This window comes from Drosophila simulans, chromosome 2L (assembly GCF_016746395.2).
Source record: "Drosophila simulans strain w501 chromosome 2L, Prin_Dsim_3.1, whole genome shotgun sequence".
In the NCBI taxonomy this organism is placed as follows: Eukaryota; Metazoa; Arthropoda; class Insecta; order Diptera; family Drosophilidae; genus Drosophila; species Drosophila simulans.
The window spans coordinates 1250771-1263418 of record NC_052520.2 but is presented as its reverse complement, the minus strand read 5'-3'; the positions used below and the strand labels follow the sequence as shown (position 1 = coordinate 1263418).

General features: G+C 44.0%; 1 protein-coding gene across 1 annotated transcript; it reads right to left on the bottom strand.

Moving 5' to 3' along the window:
• Positions 1-297: 297 nt before the first annotated feature.
• Positions 298-3319, bottom strand: LOC6730559 (nose resistant to fluoxetine protein 6). Its single transcript, XM_002077702.4, has 8 exons — positions 3009-3319; positions 2568-2946; positions 2256-2317; positions 1882-2191; positions 1611-1827; positions 1367-1554; positions 835-1306; positions 298-767 (listed from the first exon to the last, which is right to left on the bottom strand). Exons 1-8 carry the CDS (start codon positions 3289-3291, stop codon positions 552-554), a joined length of 2127 nt encoding a protein of 708 aa, XP_002077738.2. The 5' UTR covers positions 3292-3319; the 3' UTR covers positions 298-551.
• Between the last annotated feature and the right edge of the window lie 9329 nt (positions 3320-12648).

Genomic DNA, 12648 nt, shown 5'->3' with positions numbered 1-12648 from the left:
CGAACACCCGAAAAACCCAACGACCAATTTTCGAACGAATGGGCGGCCCACGAGGCGTATACGTGATGTGGAATTTGTGTATGTTAAAGGGTAATTGTTGTGGGAAATGGGTCTACTATGAAGATATGGCTATGCCGGGGGAAAATTGGTCAGAACTTGCTCTTTTGGAGCTGATTGAAAGGATTGTGATATATGAGTGGGGCACATTGCTCATACGTGATGTGGGCCTAAAGTTTATAGCACAACATTTTACATTGCATGTAAGGGGAACGTGAGCAGAGATATCTGAGCTTGGTTTTAAATGATATTTATTTATTTCAGTTAATTAGCTAAGCTAACAACAACTTTTCGAGAGATTTACAAAGTTTTCTCTTACTTGTCTTGACATTTAGTGTTCATCTTGCATACTTTCGGGGGTTTTCATATAAGTTTATGTACAAGTAAAGTGTATGCCATGAATGTAGAAATTATTTTTGTAGATATATCACATTAGTAGACTTGCAATTTAACTTGCTTGAGTTAAACGTACATAACAATTATAAAATCTTTGCTTAGGGGTCGACTAAGTTCTGGCGCGAAATGCTAGTCGCTGGAATTACTTCAGTTGGTTCAGTGGAGGTCTCTTTTGGACTTTCTGGATTGTCCTCTTTCTTTTGACACCTTTTCAGCAGTTCCATCTCGAGGCGCCCCAATGGCACCTCAACACAGAGGTGCATGAACATGGATACGAACAAGGTAATGCCAAAGTCCGACCAGAAGCGGAGAATCTAGAAAAAGATTCAACATATACGTAAATACTTTGTGAGTTTTTGCTAAAATGTGGGATGTACTTACAGCGTCGTAGTCCGAAAAGTGCGGACTCGTCTTGATTCGCGCTATATGAACCGTTTCCACCAGCAGATGCCATATGTACAGGCAGTAGGACAACTTGGAAAGTGGCTGCCAAAAGGACCAACTCAGAAACTCATTCACAATTGGGGCCAGTCCATTCTGGCACGCCCAGATTATCCAGCACAAGGCCAAAGGCCAGGCAATCCGACTGCAGCACAGATAGAAAGCTCCAGCCAGTGCGGAAATGTCCCCTGCCCCACTCTGGGTATAGGGATATACGGCGAAGATTACAGTGGCCAGCATGGAAAGACTCAGAATCCAGAGCACCAAAGCCAGCCACTTGGGCAGGCGGGTCTTGCGCACATTCTGGTGGTGCAGAAAGTAGCCAAAAAGCAGTCCAATCAACCAGGGAGTGGCTCTGGCATGGGTGGTGTAGTAGATGAGGCGCATCTCGGTGCTGTCGCCACCAAGGTTTCTACGGTAGATGTTAAGTTTAGTAGCTATCATGTGTGATGTCTATTTTAAGCTTACTTACCCATAGCGATCAAACACTTTTAGATCCCGCAGCATAACTATACCAAAGACGCAGCCGGACAGCAGAAGGATCAGCAGGACAATTCCTGCGATAGCCTTCTTTCCCCATTTGTAGAGAGCGATCAGAAGGAGTGGAGATATAATATACAGTTGCATATCCACAGCCAGATACCACGAATGACCCAAGCACTAAATTAATTGAATCGGTTAACAGTCGCACAGGGAGGTTCCTGGGTATAACTTACCATCCTGCCAGGAGCTGCATAGTTTTGCACGTAGAGCAGAGTGGCCCACCAGGTGTCGCTGCAGAGCTCCGTTGAGCTGGTGAACTGATTCCACAGAGGACCACTGTCCAGTCGGGGGAAAAGGGTCATAAAGATGAGCACGGCCAGTGCCAAAACGGGAGTCAGGCGCACCAGACGGTGCAGATACATCAGTGGCACATGCAGACGACCCTTGGAGCTGAGATCATTCGAATTTAATATGGATTCCTCGATTAAAGTTAGGGAAACTCACCGATCCATCTCCCGCAGGGCGGAAAGAACCAGAAGCAGTCCACTGAGCAGGAAGAAGGTGTCCACAGACGTAGTGCCGCTCTGTAGGATCATGGAGAAGGGCGTCTGAGCCCAGGCCACGATGTCGTAGGAATTAATGGTGGGCGCCAGTAGGAGGTACATGTAGCCGTGACCAAGTATGATCCAGATGATGGTCAAGCAACGAATGCCATTCAGACATGGAATCACTCGAGGCGATGGTGTGTTCGAGGTCTTAAGCAACTGGGGTACATTCTTGCGAAGGGAAAAGGAGCCCAGCAGCTTGTTGGACACTTTTGGAAGAAACAAAGGAATGAATATGAGAGCCTGAGATGTGAGTAATACCAATTAACTTACCACTGCTATAGTCCAAAATTGTAGCCAGCAAAACGACAGTGCACAATAGGATGAGTATTGACCTAAAAACAATAAGAAATATTCATTAAGTTGAAATACTCAACAAAGTTATAGTAATTAGTTTTATAGTTTCGTTCGCCCAAAGCTTTTTCTAAAAACGCATTCTGGCACTTGAATTCGTTGGCATGCCAAACAAGTCTAAGCGCACACAACCTGTCTTTCCAGTACTTATTGCGTAAGAAATGAGCAAACAAAGACTGGGAGATGCGATCTATACCTGTAATACCCCATATCCCCATTGATTTTACTCACACAGCAAACCAGTCAAGTCCATTCATCGGATCTCTGTGCGCCAAAGTGCAGTCCTTTTCCTGCACCAAAGTAGCTTCCGTCGAATTCTGCCCAAACATCTCCTTCAGATGACCAGACATCCATCGACTGAGTTGGGCGGTACTGCAGGATGAGGGTATGCAGGTTCCTATACTCAAGGTGACGGAATCTGCGCCGGCGGCTTCCATGAGCAAACTCTCGAACTGCATACGACTCAAGCAATACTTGGCTCCGGCATTGATGGTCATGACATTGCCCAGACTCTTGCTGAGATCCAAGCTGAGGCAGGATTCGTAGTTGCCCATGTCCATAAAGTGTCCGTAGAGCAGTCCTTGCGGGAACTTGCCCCAGGCATCGAAAACTGCAAAGACACGGTTAGGAAGGTCAGTATATAAGGCTCCACATTGGTTGCCATCAACCAACCTCGAAGAGCAGGCAAGGATTTGGCCTCTGCTCCCTTGAGCAGGAGGCGCACCTCCGCCAGGCAAGATGCCTCGGAAGCAGAGGAGGACTGGTTGTCATTCAAGGCCTGCTGGAGCACCTGGTAGCCGAAGTTGCTGGACTGCATCCAAGTCAACAGGTCCTTGGAGCTGTACGCCTGAGCAGTGGGGGGTACTCCCACCCCCATGATCCAGATCAATGCCAGGATCATCTTGGTCGGGATGAGGAGCGATGAGCTCGCGCTGCTTAGTTGCCTGAATACCATTGCCGTGTGCGACGGCCATGACGCTGCGAGTGATATTTATACCGGGCTAGTAAGAGGCTCACTCCGGCCCACGAGCCGTCTGATATGGCTAACACATATTTCTAATCACCTGAGGAGCTCTCTTGACTGCACTAGTTAGTCGCTCGGTCGTGCAGTAGGAACTCTTGATAACCCGTGGGCCATGTGCCATTAGGTTTATCTCGCACCCTTTTGCAGGGTAGCAGGTGGGTCTACCCACATTCCATGTTTTTACCACCTCACTTTTGCGATATCTCAGCAGCGTGCGAGCAACGATCATTGCGACGATCGCCAGTAAATCGGTTCAATGACCGATATAGCAGCCGAATTAGATTCAATGCCACACATGGGGATGTCCGTTGCGCTGCCGATGACGTTGAGTAGAAACTATTAACTGCCTGGCATAACTGCAGCATCACGCAATCAGTAGGGTGTATTCCCGGGGAAACCCCTGGCCCATGGACGGGTTAACACTTAGCCACCAATTACGTCAGTTTGTTTTATATTTCACAAATGGGTCAGCGACCGATAGTGACTTCTGGCGAACAGATCACCCGGCGATACTGATAGTCTCAATAAATTCGTCACTAGCTCAATGAGTTGAGTGATTTGAAGTGGCTCACCTTGGCCAGTAGATTTGCCACTTGTAATAGTTCGGCGGTTCACGGCTGGGTTATTGAACCCGCTGCCCTTGGAAAGGGCGATACTACCGAGCTAACGCAGCTCGGCCCACCTGGCGTCGTTACTATTGCGCAATAATAGTCGCATTAATCAATATGCGATTCAAAACATAATGTATAGCTAGTCAGTTAAAAAAGTGTGGGTATTCCCAGGCGTGAATTGGGAATAAGCAAATAAGACAAAAAAAATCGAGAGTGGAGCGAAATACTTTCTCCGCTGGATCTCCGAATGCTCTTGTCACGCATTTTGCCGAAAATATGTTTCACACAGCGTATGGAATAAATAATACCTATTGGTGTGTTTAAATATATTCTAAAATTCATAGTACTACGAAGGTGATTGTTGACGTATGGAAGCTTGTAACCACACATTTTTGTTTACAATTATTATCTGAGCCAGCGAACCAGTTAGTTGATCAAATTTCGTGACTTCATCAACTTTGCATTGGTTCCATTACTCATCAAATACAAACAATAGAAAATAATCACTTTTTGTTGCTTTCTGAGATTATTACAAGTGGCTCTTGATAAGTGTTTACAAACATTACTATAACTACAATACACCCGTTTACTCAATGAGTTCCGTGAGAGCTACACATACATACACATGTGCAATTATTTAAAAAGTTGACTGGAAATATACGTGAATTTTGACTGGAAGATTAGGGTGGACCTTGTTCGCGTGGAAGTAATAAGTTCACTTTCATCCAGAAGAAACATATACCTTGTATTTCGGATTTAAATACAATTTGTAAGCTAATGCCAAAGTTTTCGCTCACACAAACTTTCAAATCGCTTTCCCAATCATCTGAACTGGATTATCAGAACATTACAAATTTAATTAAATTTCCCTATCAGCACATGTAATTAAGGCAACTTCAGTTGGCAAAGTTTCGAGGCTAAGCCGCAAAACAGTTCTCCAACGGGCATAAACGTAATAGTAACTACGTTAATCCGACAGCTGAAAATCCCTGGAAATACATTTAACTCTTGCCTTGCGCTAAGTACAATGTAAACCGTTTGCCACATTCCAAACACACAGGGAAACCCAGAGACAAAACAGCAACTTTGGGGTGGAAAGGGAGGTGAAAGTAGTTAGGGGGTGGCAGAAAGCTGAATTTCGACACATGTTGCCGCAATAAAAATGTCAACACACACATAAAACATCTTCTAAAATGGCATTTGCAGCAGGCAGCGGATTCCGAAGGACCAACCGGGAAAAATGCGAATATTTTTGAAGCATAATAAATGGAGCTCGGCGTGGGAAAGCGTCGTCTGAGGGGAAAGACTGAGCCCGGGAAATCCCCATCCACACGTGCTTAAAGCTCAGACTCACACACACTCACACACTCGCACAATGCCGGCCATTAAACACGCATTCTTTGGCCATAGAAATTTATAGACCAGAAAGGAAAGGCGACGGAGAAAGTGTGAGAGCGAGTGAAGTAGGGAAAGTTGGGACGGGAAATGTGGGTAGTGCGAAATGTGTCGCGCAGCGAGTTGCGCGTTTTACTTTCACTCTCGCCGGAACTTTCATTCAAGGACATGGAGCAGACAGGACCTCGCAAACCACTAATGGCGGGATCCAAAAACAAAAGGATACATGCATTTTATACCCTCACAGCGGGTATTGTTGATATTTCAGATCAGTAACCTGAATAGCGTTATTTTGAGCTATAAATGGTACAGTATTTTAGGGATAACTTTTCAAAAAATTATCGAAAACTGAAAAGGTGTATATCGTTGAATTTGTATTCAAATTTGCAATCGATCTGTATTTACAGATGGAAATGTAATTTTTTGACCATTTTTGCCAAAAATCATGATGTAACCCCTTACCAAAATTTGAAAAAATTAAAAAAAATTTTTTTTTTTATATAATTTTATTTGTGATAGAAGTCGTTAATTCTGGCCAATAGCTATCCAAAACAGTATACATATTCGCTGTAGTCCGCTATTTAGCCAAGTTTCGACTAAAGATTGCCAGGAAATGTTGAATTTTTTGCTATAATTCGGTATTCTGATTTTTCGTCCTTCATCTAGTGTGTGTTGTTACTTGAAAGAGTATCCAGAATGAAGTGAAATGACTTTATATTGTTCCCTTATCAATTTCCTGTTAGACTGCCAACATATTTTCAGAATGTCAACTGAACAGATCTGCACCCCTGCTCCTCCATCAATAAAATCCTGAGCTGAATTTAAAGAAGCTCCAAAAAAAAGCTAGGCTGCTGGGCGTGTCGCCTTTAATGAGATAATCTGCGCTACTCGTCGTAATTTTACGTAATTGAAGGTTCACTTGCAGACAGGCCCCACTCCTGACTACCGAAAACGGGGAGTCTTGGTGGGATTGGGGGTGCTGGCAACTGGCCGTAATGATAGTGGTGGGCCTGCAGCTGTACGTGCGTGTAACTTTGGGGGGATGTTCCTCCGAATCGCCTCCCATCTTCCATCTTGTCTGCACTTTTCGGTGGAGCTTGCTGGGATGGTAATCTGCAATAAATGAGGCATGTTGGAAGATTTATTTGATTGCTTTATTTAATATTTTAGAAAAGGCAGATGTTTCGCTAGCACTCAGCGGGATGGGGCTTCTTGGGGGGAGGGGGTTGGCTTTACAGTCGGCGTTGAGTGGCTGACTGTGAGTTATGACGGATATAATGAACAATATACGCATTTGGGGCCAGAATGGCAAAGGTAACCTTAGCAAAGGTGAGGAGCATTTGCAGTGAGTGTTGAAGGAAAGTGATATACGATGCATGTGAAAATTGTGAGGACGATAAGTTATGGCATGTGAGCCATTGTGAAATACCACAAGAAATGGTGAGAATTGTTTAATTTATGGCTGACAAAGGTGGCTGAAAGTACAAATCAAGAGGTATGTCCTAGGCATGGAAAATATATGTATAAAGACATTTCATAAAACTCCATTCAGCATTCACTTTAAACATTTCGAATCCCACCTTGAATAAATCTCGCTTCATCAATTTCGATTAATCCCAGGTCCGGCCGAGAAATCTCTGGTAGACCCAATTTGCAAGGAGGGCCCCCGAAGGGCAATCCACAATTAAATGCTCCGCTCATTGCGACATCGTTTATCACTTCTGCCGGAGTCCTGGAGTCGTGGAGTCCTGCATTCTCCGATTCTCTAGGCTCTGCCCGCCATTATGGTTGCTTCATTACAGACGATTAATTTTGATTGTTTCGACCAGGGCAGCAAGAAAAAGGGCCCAATGAAGCACTGCACAGTTCATCCTGAGAATATCCTTCTGGCTCATTTTTGTGTTTTCTGGGGACACCGAGAAAGGGCCATATTTCACCCAACAGGAGCCAGAGTGCGGATATAAGGACTGGGTACTGTGACCAAAATTAAGCACACAGAGCACAACTACACGAAAACGTAATAAAATCATAATCGTCGGATCAACACAGTCATCAGCGGTGTCACAACAGGCTACCAGTGGATGATGAGGACCGAAAGCGAGGACGCAGACAGCCAAGGATGCCACTGAAGAGCAGCAAGGAGCAGCGAAATTGCACAAGCAATTGCCAGGCGAAACTCAACGGTAATTACAGTAATAATTCAAAAGAGATTTGCCCCCACCTCGTCCAAAAAAAATGGAGCAAAAAACAACACTCCAGCCAAGGAGATGGGCGGAGGTTCGGAAAACTAAGAGACAATGAAGGCGACGATGCAATCCGGACCAAAAGTGGCAATTGCCACGACCAGAGACGAAACTGCACAGTGGAATTGGATGAAAGGAATGAGTAAGGGCAATGTATACAAGATTATTATATTGGTATTATCATTAAACATTGGAAGCAGCCTTACTTTTAGCAGACTGAAATATTTGTAAGATATGTTAAATAAAGTGTAACTCAAAATAAATGACACCCAGTCCACTGTGCCAGGAAGACGGAACTAGGGTGGCTCATCCTGCCACACGCCCACGCACACGGAGCGCTGATGTGCAGCTTCCGGTCCTAAGCGACGCACAGGTGCAGGCCAACGACAGAAGCTATAGAGGCTATGGCCAAAGCCAACGGCGGAGCGGCGGAGGACTGCGACTAGTGAAAAGCCGAGCCAGGAGCCGGAGAATCCCAGGGAAGCCAGCCATAAAAACTTTGGCGGGAGTGCGGTGTGATGGGGTGGCTGGAGGTGATGATGAAAAATGCGACAATGAAAATAATGCCCGGCACACGCATCTCCATCTCCTGCTCCTGCTCCGTCTCATGCAATCCGGAGTCCTGAGTCCGGATCCCAAATGAGGGCGTCCAGCGGAGCTGCGAGGCTATGGAAGCCATTCGAGCCACTTAAAGACTCGGCGGGTCGATGCCATTTTTGGTGTCTGGGTGTGAAAAAGTTTAAGTGGCAACAACGACGAAATCCCAGGATTTACTTTTATGCACTCCCACCCACTCGCATTTGGGCATGAGTGCAATCTGAGAGGTGAATGCCGAACGGTGTAAGCTGGCCAAAAAACAAAAAAAAAGTAAGGAAATCTGGGAAAGCGGGAAAGTGGAAACTTTGACTTCAGCTCCACTCCCTTTATGACTTTTTGGCGGCGTTGAAAGTCGTTGAAAGTGTCAATATTGCGTTATAGCATCACGTGGCGCACTCTTACACTGAGCATAATTTACACTGAAAAATACAAGCAGTCACAGTCCATCAAAGAATTAAATCCAAATGAGAAGTGCCTCTTTCAATACATTTTTATTTCATTGCAACATAAAGTGGACAGTTATCATTGCCTAATTATACTAAAATTGATTCTCTGAAATTCACACTAGTTTTTGCCTCAGTGCAGCTTCCACCTGCAACACGTTAGCCAATCCCAGCTGTCTGCTGATGGCGATGATGGCTGTTGGCTGTTGGCTGTCTAGGATTAGCTATGCGTATGGCCCCACTTCCCAGTGGAAGGGGCAACCACTTTAGCTACTTATTCCCGCCTTCTGCACTTTCCAAAAGCGCAACTCGAAACTTTTTTAGCCACGGCACTCGGGGGATGGCCCTCACACACCCCGCTCCCCACCCCCCGCTGTTACCAAAAAGTTTGGCCAAATGATACCAATAAACAAATCCCATTATACACGGTGTATCAGCTTTACGTTGGCTGCTCGTCCGCTACGTGAGATGACTTTCAACGAAAATGTGCTACAAAAGATGCAACCCCCATTTTTTCCAAAAGCTTTTGTTTCGGTTTTGGGTTTGGTTTCGGCTACCAGGAGGCGTGAACATTTCAGATTTCAACAATTGCAACTGGAATTCAGCTTAAACAAAGCCCATGCAGTCAAGTAAATGCTAAACATCCATTTAGTAATATGAATATTTTTAGGAAAAACATATTAGCATGGGCCATCCTAATCCTCGCCTTCTTCTAGTCTGAAAATCTGTAAATCTTGCCTAGCAAAAACTACTTTAAGGAAAACCAATTTTCGAGTCCATTATGGGCCAGCTTGCAGCTAATAACATAAGCTCAACACTTAAGCCACTTTGCATCTGGACTCCTTAGTAAATCCCCAGTTAAAAGCGATAAATGTTTTAAGATTCTGGCCGAAGCAAACGAAAGTTGCCTTTTAATGAACTCGATGCATTAAAAATATGTGCACAACTAAGAGCATTCATTAAAAAGTTTTTGCTTTAAATAAAAAAAAACTTAAGTCGAACTAGGAAAAGGAGGAGGCAGCGCAGTGGGCGTGGCTGCCACAGCCGCTACGGCAGTAAATCCCGAGAAAAGCTGCACAAACTTTGCGACTTTGGCCATTCATCTTACAACTAATTTCTGACTGGACTCACTGGACATCGGGAAGCCCTTTCCTCCGGCACTTAAGTGCTTAAATATTTTTCTTTGTTCTTGGGCCAGGAAAACGCTCCAGTTAGTGGCCATATCCGCTTTACGCTTGCCCAAATATTATTTAAGCTAAATATAAATTTGTGCCCTCTAATCACATTGCCATGAAGTCCAGGTTCTTGTTCTGCCCGACTTGGCCAACTTGGCCAACTTTCTGCTGATTAAATGTTGGCCAAAGTCCACTTCAAGCCGATAACACACACACACGCAAGTGGGAAAGACAGATTTTCTGGCCGAAACTTTAAACTCAGCCAAAGTCCTTATCTAATTGCTTTGAAAAAGTTTCCGATGCAAAAGTCACTTTTGGCTTGTCGCCTCAACTTTTCGGGCAGCAAGTCAAGATGCCGGCCCAAACTTAAGGCCACCTTCGCCAGGTAAGATAATCCCGGAAAGCATGCTCGCACAACTGTGTGACGGAATGCATGAAATGATTCCTTGCATGTCATCATCCACCTGGAAAGCACCGAAAAGCTGGGGAAATACGTGAAAGCAAAGGATGGGAAAGGAAAGGAAGGGAAAGGTTAAGGTTCAACCCGACCTCTGTCATGACAGACAAAATATAATTTCAATTAAAATGCTAGCCATGGAAACGAGAAAAGCAGAAGTGTCAAAGGGCAGGCAAGTGCACTGCAAACAATTTTGGGCTCACAATAAAACCAATTTTATATATAGTATGTACTGCATAAACATACGATTTGGCATTGAAAATCTGGCAATATATACTCTGTACTACATTTTTACATATTAAAATATATTAGCCAATAACTACAGTTCTTTGTAGGTATTTTTTCGTTATCAATTATTTGGCCAGAATGGGAACAGATAATGCCGCCGTACTGAAGCTCCACGGGTGGCAGCCGAAAAATATACAACAATAATGCCGACACATGTGGTTGGGAAAAAATTGAATGAGCTCCGCATGAGGGGCATTCCGGCCGTACTGGCATCTTGGCCAAAAAGGGCTTCCTGCGGCTTTCATTGATTAAACTTGAAGTTCGGCCACCCGCCGCTTGCTCCTTGCGATCCTTGGGAACTTTCTTAATTTTGTTGTAATTTCCCGGACGCTGCTGGAATTTCTATCTGCGAATTTATGAGCAACAGCGTAAACTATTTTTATTAGATTAAAAACACACAAACCAAAGGGAAAGCGCAGAAAAATGCGCTGAAGGGAGCATCCGCCATAATTTGCTCTAACAATTTTAATCGCATTTGGGCGAGTTGAGAAGGGAAAATATTAACAACAATGTGGAAGCTTTTCATTACGGAATTGTTCGTGCGTAAGAATGTTGCAGGCGGCATTTTCAATTTTCCCTCCGCCAGTGTACATTTATTATGAATTTAGCAATTCGTGTGCAAAAATTACTTTATGCACAAAACAAACAAAAGAGCCACAAAAATTGGACACAAAGAAAACGTCAATTGAACCTTTGTTTTTATGCTTCTGGGGGTGAATGGAAATGAATGATTTATGTATCCATATTATGCAAATTTCGATAACTGTAACCATTTGTAGGGTACTGTGGGGTACATCGCTAAGTTGGTTCATTTTAAGTACTTATTATTAATGCTGGGTACGAAGTTCTCACTTGGAAAATCTCAAAAACCTCACCGCTTTATGCTAAGGGTATTTACCAAAATCAGTAACTTATATCATGAGCTTCCGTATTCCGCTCCCCAAATATATATATTTGTTCGCGGAGATGGGGAGCTATCAGTCATGGACTGATTTCAGGTTTGGGGCTGTCCATGGCCGCCACTCGTGCTGAATTTTTATTGCTTGATTTAATTATTAATGCGACTTGCAGATGTCACGAACGCAAAAGGGATCCCATTCCACAGGTCCTTCCGAGTACCCATCGAGTCCAACTCCTGGCTAACCCTTTCGTGTCTCGACGCATTTTGATGCGTAAAAATAAAACAGAAATTGAGCTATATTCCGTCGGAAAAAGGTTTATTGAAGCGGCAGCGTATTGCATTTTTTATTATTTATTTCGGCCAAAGTTTGGCAGGCAGCTAGGCCAAATGACTTATAGATAGCATGTCCGTACGAAAAAATTCATAATGATATATTTATGGCCATAAAGCAGTGCGGAAGGCAAATGGAACGGACTGCTCCTGCTCCTGCTCCTGCTCCTACTCCAACTCCATCATCATCATCGACAGAAAGGGTCGCTGCGATTGGATTGTTTATGGAGTGGGATTGGGATCTGACCGGCTAGTCAGCCCCACCGAAATCGTTGATGGGCGATCTGAAGCGGCAGTCAACGCAGCTGCCTGGAAATGATTATGATAAGAACTCGTTGTCCTTTGTGGCCCAGGACTTTTGGCCCTGAACCGTGGACCGTAGTTTTTGGAGGTAGTTCTGCGGACGTTTTTATGGCAGATAGATTGCCTAGGTATTGGGCCTTGGACAACTGGGCTGTCCATAAATGTTTATCCCTCGGAATATCACAAAAAAATAATCAAAGTTGAATTGAGAGCCATGAAATCTAAGAATAAAACGTTTTATGGCGCTTTTTAATGAAAATTATAGACTAAACGGATTTATAACAAATAATTCTTGAATATTATGTTTGATCCATAATTTAATATATATTTTCATGGCCAGTCCTTAAGAGTTTAAGCCTGCACTGAACAATAAAAAGGAAAAGAACATAAATTAAGTACAGTTTACATAACGCATTATAATGGCTGGCTGAAATGGCCACAATAAATATGCAACTAAATCAAGCTTAAATGTGCTTAACAATTTTGAACAATAATGTCCAGACCACAAGTGCGAAGCCTGCCCCTAACGAGGACCTCAAAGAGTT